The following is a 16,928-nucleotide window of genomic DNA, read 5'->3' on the forward strand; positions in this document are numbered from 1 at the left end:
GCGCAAATAACCGTTCCGTTCTCTCCCTGAGTATGTGTGCACCATCGACCAGATCGTGTGGGATGGGCAAGTTCCATTTCCTCTCCTGAACTCCGTGTAATATGCAACGCTGTTAGAATCTCAACTTTTCCCCGACCTTTCCCTGTCCCTTTCGCCTATTGTGTTGTTGAAAAACCATTCTCAAATGAAATGTTGCTTGAGGGGTATATAGTGTTGTTAAAAACCAAAAAAACATGAACTCGCTGTGAATAGAAAATCCAGTCTCTTCTAATGTGATGCTAATGGATCAAATTGATCCAAGCTTTCTCGTTGCCTCTCGTCTCTCACTGAGGTAGATAGCGTCGTGAGGACGAGGCGACACTGTGGCTGCCACTGCTGGCGCCGGTCTCGATACTAGCGCGGGCCGTCCGGGCCGCTTCGCTGTCGCTTTGGCCGTCGAGGGTCTCGTAGTTCAGACCGGGGTCGTCGACGGGCTCCTCGCCGATGGTGGGGAAGTAGGCCGGGGGGTCGTACGAGGGCGGGCTGGCGGGGACGTCCTTGTAGATCGGGGGCGCCTCGTTGTCCCAGCTGACGCCCAGGCCCGCGCGCTCCGTCAGGGTGGTGCCGAAGTGCATGCGCAGGATGCGGGCGACGCCGGTGGGGGTGACGTGCTTGGGCTGGTTGATGGGGGCGTACTCCTGCACCACGACCATCTCGACGACGAGCTGGTGCGTCACCTCGGTGCCGTCGTGGCTCTTCATGTCGCACACCGACTTGGAGTGCGTGTTGCACTGGTACTCGACCTCCATCTCGACGCTGCCGTTGGGCGTGTAGTCCGACTTCCAGCCGGAGCTGAGGTCGGCCGAGCCGATGGTCCGGGACTCGGTCCGCTTAATGCCCTTGTTCTTGGCCGCCGCCTCCTCGGTGGCGTCGGGGTTCTTGGCCGAGGGCGAGTGCTTGGAGCAGGCGGGCGCGACGGTGTTGAGGTGCTCCTCGAGCTTCCAGGACAGCCGCTTCAGCTTCCAGTACTCGACGGTGTTGACGTCGGCGTTGGTCTTGACGATGCCCTCGAGGCGCAGCTGCAGCTTGTTGCTGCCGATGGGGTGGATGACCTGGGGGTAGTGCACCGAGGCGGCGATGTTGGTGGGAGGGAAGATGCGGACCGAGTGATGCGGCAGCTCGGGGACGGGGAGCGCCCGCTTCACGTTGATCGTCTTGGCCAGCTTGAGCGACGGCCCATGCTTGGGCTTGACCTCGGCGGTGAACTCATACTTCACCGTGACAACCGGGTTGTCGGTGCTGGCGGGGAGATGGCCCTCCAGTAATACGGAGAAGGGGAACTCGTGTAAGCCTGCGGCATGTGTCAGCAATTGCAGTTCATCATTTGCAGGGGTAATCAAAACGCATTGCATGATTGAGTCAGCTTACGTTGATCGAGGGCGGTTGGGTCCGCCAGGAACTTCCAGTTCTTGAGCTCCGTCTTCTGGTTGATGCACTCGGGGCAGTGGTGCTGGTAGGGCCGCTTCTGGATGACGTGAATGTGGAGGCGGGCCTCGAAGCTCTCCACCTCGAAAGCGACATCCTTGACGCCCAGGAGCAATTGGCCCGAGACCAAAGCGCCCGTGCTGTTCTCGGCGTCGCCGTGCAGCACGACGGGCGGCGACTCAATCTTCCAATCGAGCGAGGCGTTCGGGTTCTGTGCGTGGTCCTTGGACTTGGATGCACCGAAGTGCAGGCCCGGTAAACTCAAGCGATGGTGCTGGTGCTCCTTGTGCTCCTTCTCCTTGGCGTGGTTGCTGGCCGCAGCGGCCTTGGCTTCCGGCATCTTGAGGACCGGGGGGGTTGGCGCCCAAAAGTTGGAGTGGAACCCGCTGTGCGTGTGGTCTTCGGAGGGGGTGGTGACAACAGAAGTTACAGCGCTGTTGTTGGCGGTGTTGGCGTGGCTGTGGTTGTTGTCTTCAATGGACGATGCATACGAGATGGTGCGGGTAGTGCCTTCCCTTGGCGTGGTGGCGGGCGATCGCGAGCTCGGGCTTCTCCGGCGCTGGACTGAAGCTTTGATGTTGTTGATGCTTTCATTTGACGAGCGAAAGAAGCTCGTGACCCGGTGGTGCGGCATGATTATAGCCGGCATCAACTGACTGGGGAATCTGGCGACCCGCTTGTAAAACAAGTCAGAATGATGCGATAGCCGGCCGTCCGCGAATGCGATTCGTCGGTTGTGGGTAGTCGGTTACAGGGGGGTCGCTGATGCGTCACCACTGGGCGTTCTTTTTCCCTTCTTGCGAGTAAAAAAACCCTTTTGCCAACTAAAATGATGAAATCCGGGGAGAGCGCCACTTGCGTGCCTTGATCTGGTGACCAGATAGATGCGCACAGGAAACACCCGGTTTCGTTTGGTTGCTGGTAGACGAGAAAAAACTCAATAGGGAGGAAAGAGTTTTGCTGGTAGGGCCTTGGCGGTGGTTTTGCCTCTTTAGGGTGCCACGAAGAAATTCGTCCGGGTGGATGCACTCGAAATGTTCGGTATGGCGTGTGTGAAAATGTATAGCTCTCTTTCTGCCTCTTTTCTCTGCGTCGATTGCTTGCCCGGATGTGTTGTGGTTGCTGGTTGCGCAGTCTTTGTTCAACGGGGGTTCGCTATTATACCGAAAACAGCCAATGACAGCTGAATGTGGTGGTGGGTGGTGGTGTAAGTGGTGGGAGGTATAGAGGTGGATGTCTGGATGACTAACAAAGGGGTATAAGTGGTAAAGAGACGCTACGGCAGTCAACGCTGTGATAATGCTTTGCGGACGAGAGGTGATGCAAAGAAGGGATTCGCTAGGTATTATTAAATAAACAAGGCTTACGAGAGAAAAGTTCGACGAGGAAATGAGGTTCGTTTTGTATTTCAGTACTGCTTGTAGTCATGTATCGTTGACTTGTCGCAAGCTTAGTCCTCCCTCGCGTCATGCTGCAAACAAGTCTTTCCATCATGTAAACTATGTGTCATGAAATCGAGGTTACGAAGTACCTGGCCCCTCTCGGTCCAGGGGTCCGAGTCTGGGACTCTCTGGGTTCTTGCTGCTCTGGGCTGCTGGCTGGCAGACTGGCCTGCTGGGTTCTGGGGGAGCCCAACACCAAAGCTACAGCAGCGTGCCTCTAGCAGCGCACCCTTCCAGCGGTCAGCGCCGCGGGTGCACCCAACTACCAACAGTGCTGAGTGGAGGGAGGGGTGGCTGAATAGTGGGCAGCAGCACAAGTACCTGGCCCCTCGCATCTTCTTTTTTTCTTTCTTCGCACGCCCGCCGGGTACCTTGACGACCATGGACTTGCCTAATTCAGCAGTAAAATGGTCGCTTAGTGCTGGTTGGTGTTAGGACGGCGTTGACTGTCGCCGTATCGAACGAGCACGACATTCAACGACGAATGTACATCAATGCCTACTTGGACCTACCTACATCTGCCACTATTGCGAGCTATGCCCGACAACACACGACCAACTGTCGATAACTTTGGCATTGAATCTGGCGGCGCTGCAGGCAACTGGAACTGGGTCACGAGTCCTGTCACTTGACCTGCCTAAACCTTAGCTAAGCGCATCCGTCGGGGCTTTTTTTGAGGGTTGAATGCCCCTGGGTTGGCCTACTTCACGATGTTTTTTGTTGTGCTGGGACATGCACGACAAAACGCTAGGCATGCCCTCAGGCTTTTCGCATCGGGCAACACCACTGACTGATCCTTCGCCAATTGTTACCCGAGATCGGCAATGCATTCTCGCAACCAGTACGAGTAGAGTATGCTAGTGCGCTGGGTCGCAATAAGCCGCATTCGAACAAATATCACATTCCCTAGACGAATCAACGCAAACAACCACCCTTCGTTACAGAACGTCAATCCGAGTTGTTTGCATTCTTCTCTGTCGTGATATTTGGCCCCAGCCGACCAGGCGCTTATGGGGCGGGCATGTACCTACCTCACTTACTCGGCTACCAACAGAACAAGTACATACCTAAGGTTCTTTGCCTGAGCGCTGAACCAGCTGAGTCTTGCTTCGTTTCGATATTAAAAAAAGAAGCTCCCGGTACGGCCGGAAACAACCTAGCTCGGCTGCCAATTTCCGTTTGGAGACACGGCCGTTTGGCTTTTGCGGCATGAAACCGCATCTGTGAATCTGCGGTTGGTTGATCACCGCCATGAGATTGTACATGCACTTTCCAATAGGTTATTTTAGGGTTATCAGCCCGTCTGGATTGTTTCCATGTTAGATCCCTCCGCCGCCCAAACCCGCCCCATGCATTGCGCCCATCTATCTGTATGTGATGTGTAGGTACGGTACAACTGTATGCAACCCACGTTTTGGAGAAAGGAAAACAGGCGACGCCCCCAAGCCCCTGCCAGACTGGCTGGAAGAACTGTGGGCGGAATGGCCAAGAGTTGCGGGTTTAGCGGTCGATCGTACGAGATGCAGAGAGGGACACGCACCACCCGGGCTCGTGAACGGACGACGTTGCTCTGGGCTGGGTCCGGTCTGGACCGTGATGCTCCCTTTTGACGCCTTAGTCAGTTCCAAATCTTCCTGTGACTTACACGTACTCGCGAGGAATCCACCGCCCGGGGAACATGAGCCAGAACAGGAGGGCGGAACCACTCATAAGCAGCTGCTGCATCAGAAAGCCTCGGGGCAGAAGAATGGTATCCCCATAGCCAGCCAGCCAGCCAGCCAGCCAGCTGCAGCAGTGACCACAGCCGCAGCCGCAGCAGCAAGCAAGAAACAGCAGCAGGATCCAGCATCTAGCATATTGCCTCGTTTTCTCTTACGTGAAACTCGGACGAATCGCCCTGTTATGCTTGCGCTTATGCAACGCAAGAAGCAGCAGCGCCGAAACATTGACTAAACGAAACAACGGCATCGCATCGCCTGTCCGTTATATGCTGCGAAATAGCAAAGAAAATCTCGATATTACCGGCATGGAACTAGGTAGTACTTTTACGGTAGGTTTGTAGTTGTAGGACCCTCTGTCCAAGCTAGAACCCGCAGTGGAGAATTGAAACTAACGTTTGGTGACTCGTTTTCCATGAGTCTTTTTCCTACGCTCTCATCCATTCTATGGAGAGCTAGTAATTTTACCCAAGGGGAGAACAAACGGTCAGCTGTGCGGCCGAAAATTTTCACTCGTCTAAATTGCCTTGGTGGAAAACAGGTCCTCCTCCTTTCACGCATCCGTGGCACCATAAGGCTAGGTAGAGGAGGTAGGTTAGGCCAGGTGTGTGTGTGTGTGTACTTTTACTTACCTTACCCGCCATGGCCTGCCGTGCTTGTTTCTTGGGGCTCCTTCGGGCTCCACTGGGAGAGGAGAGGTGGGAAGAATTTTGTGCCAGAAATTTCACGACAGCCGTCGTAGGACCCGTGGATCTCTTGGAGCTTGTATGAGGGTGGGGTTAATGTAATGTAACAACCCAATTACCGTTGGCAGACCTCATCAACCGAGAGAAATGAAGCAGGCAGGGAGGGAGGAGAAGAGAAGATAGGAAAAGGGAGGAGAGCCAGAAACATCGTCGGATTCCGTTGGATGCACTGGCATCTGGACCTCGCGACATTCTTTGGTTCTTGGCTGTGCATATCTGCCCAGGCGTGCCTGAGCCCAGCTCCCTCCTCCTATGGCATGGCTAGCAAAGCTCCCGTGGGGTTTTCCATCCGGTGACACGTTTTACTGGCCAATCCACTCGCTGTATGTAACCCGCGATTTCAAACAACCTTAGCCAGCAAGCCCCAGCCGCCTCGAGCCTGGCCGGGGAGGAAGTGCACATCCGTTCTGGGCAAATCGATCAGCAAAGCTGACATCTGATCTTTGCCTTGTTCCAAATTGTGGATGACGACGATGGTGATGAGCAACAGATTGTATCATTGCCTGTAGATCAGGCCCAGATCCTGAGTTTGGATTGAGAGATTGTTGTTCCGTCTCGTACAATAATGTGTCGTAGACCAAAGCCTCTGAGAATAGAAAAGAAAGATCTCGCACTAATATCTGGCTATTAAGCTCTGGGCTGCATCCCCCTTCCCCGCAGTGTGATTCTTCGCCGCATCTCGAACAACCCCAGCTGTTGATCATTCTAGGAGATCAGGCGTGATGCGATCACGTTGGCGGCGTCTTCCGTGACATCTCCGCGGACTGGCTTGACAGGACTTGGCCACTCTTTGCGCATTGTGCTTACACCCAAACATTTGCCAAACTTCCAAGACTACATGAGACCCTCGAAACATCGTAGGGCCATACCAACAACAATCTCGCTAGATAGAAGATCAGCTTGTCCTGAGCTCTGGTTCGAGTTACCTTTAACATAAAGTTTCCAACTTCAGGGAAGATATGTGAAGACGAAGACAGTTTTGTACTCAGTAAAGCTTGGCTCAAGAACAATAGCACCTTGCGGTCTCTAGTATGTGACAGTATGATGAATGACAATAGGTGCAAAATCGAACAACTCAGCCATAAAGCTTAGAGGACGATAGCCCGCGTAGTTCAATGGTAGAACGCTAGACTTCTAACTTCGTTTAGACAGTGCTATCTAGAGGCTGCGGGTTCGAGCCCCGCCGTGGGTTCAATTTCCTACATGCTATCGCCATTTCTTTTGCCAATTCTTTTTGGCTTCACATCATTCTGAACCTATACTCACGCACTGCTAGGCACACACAGCCTCTACTTTATTTATTTTTTATTTTTTGTATCGAAATTTCGAATCGTGCTCCTTGAGAAAATGGTAATAACCACATTCGGTGAGGCGTCTGAACTCTGCCCCTCGTTTGCGACCAGGGAGCTGTCTCGGCGTTAGGTGATAGTGCCAGAGCAAAAGGTGCGCAGTACTCCGATGCACGTCTAATGGTGGTGGGCGCATCAAACGACCAACTCCATCTTTCAACCAGATGCCAATATTATTGCTTGCAGATAGGCGGCACTTGGCTGTGGGCTCCATGGGCTGATGTGGTCACCGCTGCTATGCAAAGTGTGGCAGGCGGGGATAGCTTCCCCGAGATTTCCCCAACGCCCTCTCGCTTCCCCAGACTTGGATCCGGTCAGGTCAGGCCGCTTTAGGCGTGCAGCCATCAGTCTAGGGTGGTGCCAAGGTCGCCAACACCTCCAAATCCTATTTACACGAATATTTACCCATGTTGACTCATACTTCCAGTTGCTTCCAAACTTCTGTTCGTGAGGAATTGTAGAGGTTTCTCCGGATACTGCTCAAATGCCAATCATTTCCTGATTTTTCTTGGTCTCTAAGCAGCTTTTGCTCCTTCTTTTCCTTGTGATGCTTGGCACGAGGCGGCTCTCAACCACTCAGAGCGCATCGGGTTTCCCAAAAGGGAAAACGCATGAAGCTATTATCCAACTGTTACCTAACGGCCGGTCCATCTCCCAGGTTTCCCTTGGGAGAGCTGGAACTGTTTGACCAAGCTCTTTTCCTCGCTGTCAATCCTCTGTGTCGGGGATTTTCCCAATTGGGTCGCAACCCTGAGCTGACCAGTTTTCTGATCTGGATCCAGGAACGAAAAACCGTGTGCTGCATCTCTCTGCTGTCATTCGTCCAGCACATACAGTAAGACGCCTCACCGGAGCTGATGAGGATGATGCTACGATGTTCCGTCGTTGCACGCTGTGGTGGGGGAGAGGGAAAGTGAGACAGCTACTGCGGTTGCTGAATCGGTGCCTTGCATCTTGCGAGGCCATTCGCAGAGGGATCGGGACTACGGAGCGAATCAAATCAACCAGACAGAAGGTGAGATGCGACACGCGGCATCATGTGTTTGTGACTGATGCTCCGACCCGCAACGGGAAGAAGAGTGGTCGGGCGGTCGCATTGCTTGTGTGCTCGTGTGTGTTACGATCACTCCTTTCCGTACACGCAAGTATCGGAATCGGCCGTCGCGGGTCTCGCAGCCAATAGGTTCGACACGCGACCATGATTTTGGACGAGACCCGACCGGGCCAGTAAGGTACTTCACGACGGTGTGGGTGGTGGGTCGGGAGGGCTTGCAACAACTTGTTCCTACCCGCAACCGCACACCTTTGACACGTAAGGCTTGGGTAAGGGAAACGACTCCGCAGAGCCGCCCCCAAGCTGCCGCAACGCACGTTCTAGACGTTCTTCGTACAAGGCTGATGTCGCAATTCCTGGTTCGCAAACGCTTTGCTTCGGGAAGTGGAGCATCCTGTCAAGGTGAAGCGCCGATTACTTAACGGAGCGGGCAGCTCGCCCAGAATCGACGAGTTGGGACTTTTACACGTTCGGCCCTTTGGGGGGCGAATCCACAGGGGGGCGGGCAGTGTGTGTGTTTGACGGGGAGGGTTTGGAGGGACAGGCCTCTTTTTCTTCCAAGTTTTCGCTTTTTACATTTGACTTGTTTCGGCGTGTGGAGCGGAGAGGGGAGGAGACGGTCACAGAGTAACTAGGTTAGGGAGGTCGAAATCGAGGGATTTTGAAGCCATCGTGAAGACCAATTTGACTGTCTCGGTACCGGTGGGGCTGCGATCGCACCGGCGGCAAAAATTCTCTGATCTAAGAAAATCCTGCGCAGGGGTCAACCCCGAACGGCTGCGATTTCCAGAACAGGGAACCAGCTTGCGGGAGCGCCCTTTATGCGCCTTGGTGCCTTGCGACGATTACTACTACTGTACAGATCGAGTCACTGGCCTGTGTGATGCAGACCGGTTGCTATCTTATCTGATGATCGGGGAAAGCTAGCACGATGGGATGTGACGCTATATTCTACATTTGGTGTACAGGGCAGCCTGTGATCGTACGTGGGGAATGATGACGCCGGTGGCAACTTGGCACCGACGCTTTGAGCAAGTAGCTGGGGAAAAGGCATAATGAATACGTCAGACTACAGCTGCTGGGTCTTCGTGGCTCTCCAGATCCTCCACGGCAACTTCCAGCCGCCGCTTCGTACCGCGAAGGGGTCGAAATTCGTCGCCTCGAGTCTGGCCAAGTAGTCGCTGGCGGGGACGCCCTCGAGCAGGACCCCGAATCCGCGCCTTATGTCCCGCTTGGTGATGTCCCCCTCTGCGGCTCCCGCTTCCATGACGTGATGGTGGTCGTGCTCCGCCTCGGCCCGGTGTTCGTACTCGTGGCCGGGTCCCTCGCCGGCCTGTAGGTTCTTCAGCATCTCCCGCGCCGTGATCAGATGGTCGTTGGCGCGCGTGGCGACCTGGAAGACGGCGTCCTGGAACCCCTCGGCCTGGGGGCCCTGCCGGTACACGTCCTCCTCGCGCAGGCGGGCCTCGGCCATGACGTCGAGCGGCAGCAGCAGGACGGGGTTGCGCCCGCTGCCCACGTCGGCCCCCGAGGGCGACTGCACGGGCGGCGACGGCGCGGCGAGGAAGGGGATGCCCCGCAGGACGGCCACGATGCCGCAGGCCTTGCCGATGTGGCTGGCCAGGTGGTCGACGTGCATGGACTGGATGGGCAGGGCGGCGAGGGTCGAGTACATGAGGGTCGAGTAGGTGTTCTCGGCGTACTCCTCGAGGGCGGCCAGGCTCGCAAAGGGCCGGTTGTCCATGTACTTCTCGCGCGTGCCGATGAGACGCAGCATCCAGAACTTGATGGACTGGGGGCTGCTGCTCCCGGGGAACTCGGCCAGCTCCCGCAGCACCTTGTGCAGCAGGATCATGATGGGCTCCTTGGGCGGCTTGCCCGCGAAGGTGTTGTTGACGGCGTCGCGCCAGAACTGCATGCGCATCTGCCCGATCGTCGGGTTCGAGACCAGCTCCGGCAGCCGCACCAGCTCCAGGTTGAACGCCCGCAGCGCATCATAGGCATCCTGGCGGAACTTGGGGATGAAATTCCGAATTAAGTATGAATCGTAGTCTGATGTCCTACTCGGGGTATAAGCAATTGCATTTCTTCTCAATCGGGCTATAAATAATGAACACTCTACCTCAATTGATCAACACAGTATTTCCGAGCACCTTCAATCTCGGCATTGGTGATATATGATCTTTTAGAACATGCGCCGCCCTGTTGTAAGGCTTTCGGCCACTGACGGGCGTGCTGCGTTATTCTCACACGATACATCTGGGATTTTGGGAGGCCGATCTTGTTTAGATCAAGCCCATAGCCTCTAATCTGAAATAAAGGGACACAAATTACAGAGTGGTGCAGCAGGCGTGTCCTTCCTTCTCTTCTTCAGGGTCCAATGGCTGCTGTTCCGACGAGATTCCGGCAGTGATATCACTTTTGCTGGTTGGCCTAGCGAAGCACGCGTCACTAAACCCCGATTGAAATTCACCAGCGCCAATTGGTTGCAACTTCCCCAATTCCACTTAAGCAAGATCACATGACTTACGCGACAAGGAAAGTGGAAGCGCGTTCCGATTAAAGTTGATAGCTTGGAGCATTCCGCGTCTATGATCCCGATCCATCTACCCTGGAGAGACCCGGGACTTTCGAGGCAACAGACACCAACCTACATCTTGTCTTCAGCGCGACTATGAGCTGGCAAGATTCAGAAGAGCCTCCGCCGAAGAAACGGAGATTTTTCTCAGATCCCGTCGAGGAATACGTTTATCCAGGCACGGGCAACGCGGCGACCTCGCAACCCACTGCCCCTCCACCGCCGCAGCCACCTTTGCCCAAGAGGCCAGCCCACGATGCCTCCAACAGCTCCAATGCCGCCCGCGAGAAACCCCCGTTTGCCTTCGACCTAGGCACGTTCGAGAGCTTCGTCGGCAATGAAGTCAAACCAGAAGTCATTGACGTCTTGCGACGTAGCTGTCGTGGTGACATCCAGAAAGCTGTCAATATGTACTTCGACGGAACGTACAAGAAGCTGATGAAGGCCTCGCCGGCGCCGAAATCTGTCACGCAGCCGACTCCCCAACCGCTCGAGAACGCCGAAGAAGCGCAGAAACAGCTTGACTCTATGCGTCAGCTAGAGCTTATGGACGAGAACAATAAACGTCCCCTAGAACGACCAATACCCGAGTCACGATACATCGGTGCTTTTGGTGCAGAGGGCTGGGCAACGAGGAGTGGAACAAACCTACTCAAGTTTGGCGACTCGGTGCGGATTGAGCGACAGAAGACGCAGCCACGGCCCGGACGTGACCGCAATGATGTGATTGTTCGGTTTACGGACGCCAAGGGTACAGAGATCGGGCGGTTGGCCAAGGAGACGGCGAACTGGGTGTCTTCGTTAATCGACCAGGGCGTCTGCAAGTTCGAGGGCACCTGCTTCTATGCCCCGGACCGGCTTCGCACCAACGAGACCGTCTTTCTACAACTCAAGGCCTACATAATAAAATCTGCATTTGAAAATGGCAATACCGATCTGGCCGCTAATCGGACAACGACATTCTTTGAGTCCAAGGAAACAACCCAAGAGCGCGATCTTCGGTTGCGTCAAATTTCCCTCGTGAAGCTGTTTAAGGAGATTAACCTGGCGCCAACTCGGGCAAACGAGGTAGCGAGAAACGGCCGGCAAGGGCTCCTTGATGCTGCTGAAGCCGATGAAAAGAAGGAGGCAGCTAACACTAACACCAAGAACGGAAACAACCCCCCAGGCTCCTCGCCCCCGTCAGACGATGCGGAGGAAGGCGAGGAGCTAGAGCAGGGGCAGCTTGATGCCCTGTATCGCAAGGCGCAGTCCTTCGACTTTAACACCCCTGAAGCTGAGCCCGCAGACACGTTTGCTATGGACTTACGACCATACCAGAAGCAGTCTTTACACTGGATGCTCTCGAAGGAGAAGGATCAAAAGAACGAGGATCGGGGCGTCTCAATGCATCCGTTATGGGAGGAGTACGCTTGGCCTACCAAAGATTGCGACGACAAGGACACCGTTCAAGTCGAAGGGCAACCTTGTTTTTATGTCAATCCTTACTCTGGTGAAATGTCGTTGCAGTTCCCAGAACAAGAGCAGCATTGCCTTGGCGGTAAGTCTTCATCGATATTGCTTTTGTTTGACTACATATACTGACTACGTGTCAGGCATTTTGGCCGATGAAATGGGTCTGGGCAAGACGATTCAGATGCTGAGTCTGATCCATACTCACAAATCAGAAGCAGCCAGGACTGCCGAGGCGAATCCCATCGACTCAGTCAATCAACTCTCGCGATTGTCAAACAAGTCCATCAACGTGGTCGATGCCCCGAAAACCACTTTGGTAATCGCCCCGATGTCGCTTTTGGCACAGTGGCAGAGCGAAGCAGAGGCTGCATCCAAGGAGGGAACATTGAAGTCTATGGTCTACTACGGAACCGACAAAGTTGGTGATTTGCAGTCCATGTGCGCGAAAGCCAACATTGCTTCAGCTCCTGATGTCATCATCACTAGCTACGGAGTGGTGCTCTCCGAATTCAGCCAGATAAGCAAGAAAGGTTTTCGGAACTTCCATACCGGCTTGTTCTCTTTGAACTTCTTCCGCATCATTCTGGACGAGGGACACAACATCAAGAATCGCCAGTCGAAGACGTCTAAAGCTTGTTACGAGTTGTACGCGGAGCATCGCTGGGTACTGACGGGAACGCCCATCGTCAACCGCCTAGAAGACTTGTTCAGCCTTATCCGGTTCCTTAGAGTCGAGCCGTGGAATAACTTCTCGTTCTGGCGGACGTTTATCACAGTGCCCTTTGAGTCGAAGGACTTCATGCGGGCTCTGGATGTGGTGCAAACCGTCTTGGAACCTCTCGTCATGAGACGTACCAAAGATATGAAGACCCCTGACGGAAAACTGTAAGTTCCAACCCCACATATCTTTTGGCATTCCTCTCGTTTCCTTGGCTAATTGCTCATTTCTCCAGTCTTGTGCCTTTACCCGCTAAAACGATTGAGATCGTGGATGTTGAGCTATCAGAGACCGAACGTAGCGTATACGAGCACATCTTCACTCGTGCGAAGCGCACTTTCTCGAACAATATCGAGAATGGCACCGTCATGAAGGCGTACACGACTATCTTCGCTCAGATTCTTCGCCTCCGCCAGTCCTGCTGCCATCCACTGCTTGTCCGTAACCAGGATCTGGTGGCCGATGAAGTGGAGGCAGGGGCACAGGCAGATGCTGAAGCGGGATTGTCGGACGATATGGATCTTCAGTCACTGATTGAACAGTTCACGGCCAATACGGACGTGGAGAAGAACGCTAATACGTTCGGGGCACATGTACTCCAACAGATTCGAGATGAGGCTAGCAACGAGTGTCCCGTGTGTTCGGAGGAGCCCATGATTGATCAGACTGTCACAGGCTGTTGGCATTCTGCCTGCAAGAAGTGCCTACTTGACTATATCAAGCACTCGATGGACCGGCATCAGACGCCACGGTGTTTCAACTGCCGGGAACCACTTAGTCTTCGAGACCTGTTCGAGGTCGTACGGCACGATGACGATCCTGCAACGGCAAGCTCGACGCCCAAAATTAGTCTTCAGCGGTTGGGCGTAAACGAGTCGTCGTCTAAGGTTGTGGCGCTGATCAAGCACTTGCGGGCCTTGCGCAAGGATCACCCCGTGATGAAGTCGGTTGTGTTCAGCCAGTTCACCTCCTTCATGTCGTTGATCGAGCCGGCCCTGGCGCGCGCCAACATGCGCTTTCTGCGGCTCGACGGTACCATGGCGCAGAAGGCACGCGCTGCGGTCCTTGACGAGTTCCGCTCATCAAATCGGTTTACCATCTTGTTGATTAGTTTGCGCGCAGGCGGAGTCGGCCTGAACCTGACCCAGGCCAAGCGCGTCTATATGATGGACCCGTGGTGGAGTTTCGCGGTCGAGGCTCAGGCCATCGATCGTGTCCATCGCATGGGCCAGGAGGACGAAGTCAAGGTGTACCGCTTCATTGCCAGGGATAGCGTCGAGGAGCGCATGCTGAAGATCCAGGACCGCAAGAAGTTCATTGCGACGTCCCTCGGCATGATGTCTGATGAGGAGAAGAAGCTGGCGCGGATTGAGGATATCAAGGAATTGCTGAGTTAATGAGCGTCCATGCATGCATGTGTATATATATAGAAGCATTTACGAGCAGCATGGGATATGGAGTTTGGGGGGAGTTTACCGACCAGCTTCGCAGGCGGCTACGTGTTGATGATCATATTGGGGGGTTATCGCCTCGTGGCATTTTCATGGAATAGGGCGTCGCCGTCATGCATAGTTACGCGGGCATGATAAATAGCGTTTACTTATCAACGTTGGTTGTGTATAATTGTCCATTGGACTGGTGCATATGCATATGCATATGGTTTCGTGCTCTGGTGTCGCTCAGGTGGTTTTGAGGATTGCAGCAACAGAAACAGAAGAAGTGTATACTTGAGGCAATGCTGTGTCTGCCAAGGCATTTGGCGCTCACTTCATCGAGTCTTTTCCAGGTACACGCCCTGAGCAGGATTTCTTGCTGGTCAATACCGAAATGGTGCTTTGGGAAAATCAAAGTGTCAATCGATATTTGCCAATCAGAAGCCTGACTTTCTCGTTGTTGTACTAGGATGCGATAAGGAGGTCATCCTTCATCAATTAACAAGGCAAGATGGCCGAGCGGTCTAAGGCGCTCGACTCAAGTGAAAGCTTGACCATCTTCAGATGGTAACAATTCGAGTCAGGAAACTGGCGGGGGTTCGAATCCCCCTCTTGTCATAGTTTTTGCATTCTTTTTGCATCTTACTTGGGTGGGCAAATGCTATGCTGCATGTACTGGTCACATATCATTATTCAGGTTTCCTTCCAATTGAATTCTCGGTTGCATGGGTTTCTGGGTTGAAGATCAGAAGTTGCTTTTTTTGCCATGTATCCCCTTGATGGCGAGAACGCTGCTTTTCGTACAGTACTTCCATTGGATAATTGATAGGCCAGTTTATCCAATCGGGTATTCCATTCAACGGAATAAACGTTATGCCAATAGCACCAATTGATCCCTGGTATGTACAGTACAGCATAATCTGGTGGGAGCAGCGTTCTCGCCATCAAGGGGATATCGGCACTTGAATATTGTTTGGCGCTTTGGCTCATGCTTTTTCCCCGGCCCATGCTAGCAATCCATTTCAACATTGACTTTTGCCCAAGCGACGCCTTGCAGTCAACCAAACAGTGGAAGGCAGACGAACCCCACACGCGATTTGACATCCCAGCGAACCGACGCGTCAAACTGTTGCGACTGTCTAGGACATTGGGGTCGCAGGCCTGCTTTATACCGTTGAATTTTGAAAACTTGAGGGTTCTATATACAGTACTGTTCATTGTTACCGGGTGGCTGAGTCTGTTTGGTTGGATTGCGCGAGCTACCTGACTCTGGTTGATCTTCTTTTCCACCGTTCCTTCTCTCCAGCTTCGAAGCGAGCTCTCTGCTCTAGGTTAGCTGCTGTTGAAGATGCCGCCCACAGTAACAGCATCAGCAAGCAAGGCGTGTAGCACGTGTCGCACCTACGAGGAAGAGGTAAGATCTTGGCTTTTTCATGATTTTCTCTTTTTCATATTCCGCGTGTCTTGGAGATACGACTCTATTTTTAGTACGTCAGTCTGGTCTCGCGATACTAACCCTGATTCGCAGTGCACATGGAAGCGGGACGAGGACCAGTGCGACAGATGCATCGATCACGGCATCCAGTGTCGCCTGCCGCGCCCCGCCACCAGCGCGTCTTCCATCGAGGTTAAGGGCGAGGGGACTGAGTCCGCGCGGGCTTCGACGAGCGAGACGGAGCCGGCGGCGCCTACTGCGCTCTATCGCAACCGGCTTAATTGCGATACGTGTCGCAAGCATCATCAGACAGTAAGTTTATACTTCTTTGCTCACCTTGCCCGCCGCATCGCATTGCATATACGAAGACACTGTATCTTTCGTTCTGCGTCTATATATAAAGTGCAATGTTGTTGATGATGATCTCATACTCACCGGTTTCTAGTGTCGACCTATAAGCAGAAAGTGGCCGCAGAAATGCGAGAGGTGCATCGAGAAGGGATTCGACTGCGGGCCGCCTCGTAGCAAGAAGGAGTATGAGCAGGATGCCGCGCAAGAGGGCGGCAAGCGCCGACGGCGGGCCCGGCGGAGCACTGCTGGACCATCGTCACAGCAGCAGACGTCACAGAACCACACCAACGGCATGCTCATGCTTATAGACCCCAATGATCCAGATCATGCGCAGGACGGCGAGGAACAGTCAGAGTCAGATCACGAGCCAGAGCCCAGCATCCTCGTCGGGGGACGGCTGCCGCCGGCCAAGCGGCAGAGGACTGACGATGAAGGCAGAGCGAGAGGAGCGGCTGCCGTTGCTGCGTTGGTGTCGGCTACGCCTAACAACAACGACAACAACAATGGTGCCGACGGCCGTCGTCGTGGCGGTGGCGCTGATCATGACGACCTACAGACAACCATCCATACGATGGAGGAGGAGTTCCAAGAGGTTCTCAGGACAGAGCAGGAGCGGCACGACGCCGAGATCAGGACTATCAAGGCCAAGTACGAGCAAGAGCTGGCGCAGCAGCGGGAGAGATACGAGGGCCGCATCGACGACCTCATCAAGATCATGAAGAGCATCGGGCGCGTCGATTGAGGGCAAGAGAATGGCTGGCTTGCTGCTTGGCTTGCGTGCTCCGTGCCGTTTCTGCGTTAGTAATTGCGTTCCCGTGGGGCGAACGTGTGTGTGTTTGTGATGAATGTTGGATGCCTGTAAGATTATGGATTGGGCGGGCTACCAGAACTGTTGGGCTGGCGTTGGTTGGTGTGCTCAGTTCTGGGCTCTGCATATCCCGACACGGAAAGGGGGGTTCTACTGTATGGATTTGGAAGAAAGCAGGGCGATCTGGTCATATTGGGACATTCGCGATGGCTTTCGCATCTTGTGGTGGGGTTTACACCGGCGTCTCGTCTACGGTGAAGATGCAGAGAGATACGGCAATCTGGGAGACGGGACGAGCTCCGGCAATCCCAGAGTCGGCAGTAACTGAAGTTCAGGCACGTTGTCTTGTCTAGGTATACAGTCATACTGGATGGGAG

General features: G+C 54.1%; 4 protein-coding genes across 4 annotated transcripts; 2 read left to right on the top strand and 2 right to left on the bottom strand.

Moving 5' to 3' along the window:
- Window positions 1–323: 323 nt before the first annotated feature.
- PG985_009914 (arrestin n-terminal domain containing protein) lies at window positions 324–2,098 on the bottom strand (the record flags this gene model as incomplete). Its single annotated transcript, XM_066829682.1, has 2 exons — window positions 324–1,330; window positions 1,408–2,098. The coding sequence occupies 2 exons, from the start codon at window positions 2,096–2,098 to the stop codon at window positions 324–326; spliced, it is 1,698 nt and encodes a 565-aa protein (XP_066682072.1).
- Window positions 2,099–8,842: 6,744 nt separating this feature from the next.
- Window positions 8,843–10,032, bottom strand: PG985_009915 (squalene/phytoene synthase; the record flags this gene model as incomplete). Its single annotated transcript, XM_066829683.1, has 2 exons — window positions 8,843–9,873; window positions 9,927–10,032. The coding sequence occupies 2 exons, from the start codon at window positions 10,030–10,032 to the stop codon at window positions 8,843–8,845; spliced, it is 1,137 nt and encodes a 378-aa protein (XP_066682073.1).
- A 415-nt stretch (window positions 10,033–10,447) lies between these two features.
- On the top strand, window positions 10,448–13,921 carry PG985_009916 (DNA repair protein RAD5; the record flags this gene model as incomplete). The annotated part of the gene is made up of 3 exons (XM_066829684.1): window positions 10,448–11,891; window positions 11,947–12,691; window positions 12,760–13,921. The coding sequence occupies 3 exons, from the start codon at window positions 10,448–10,450 to the stop codon at window positions 13,919–13,921; spliced, it is 3,351 nt and encodes a 1,116-aa protein (XP_066682074.1).
- A 1,384-nt stretch (window positions 13,922–15,305) lies between these two features.
- On the top strand, window positions 15,306–16,485 carry PG985_009917 (ankyrin; the record flags this gene model as incomplete). Its single annotated transcript, XM_066829685.1, has 3 exons — window positions 15,306–15,371; window positions 15,486–15,704; window positions 15,838–16,485. The coding sequence occupies 3 exons, from the start codon at window positions 15,306–15,308 to the stop codon at window positions 16,483–16,485; spliced, it is 933 nt and encodes a 310-aa protein (XP_066682075.1).
- Between the last annotated feature and the right edge of the window lie 443 nt (window positions 16,486–16,928).

This window comes from Apiospora marii (assembly GCF_038362585.1).
Source record: "Apiospora marii strain CBS 49790 chromosome Unknown utg000006l_segment0_segment0, whole genome shotgun sequence".
Lineage (NCBI taxonomy): Eukaryota > Fungi > Ascomycota > Sordariomycetes > Amphisphaeriales > Apiosporaceae > Apiospora > Apiospora marii.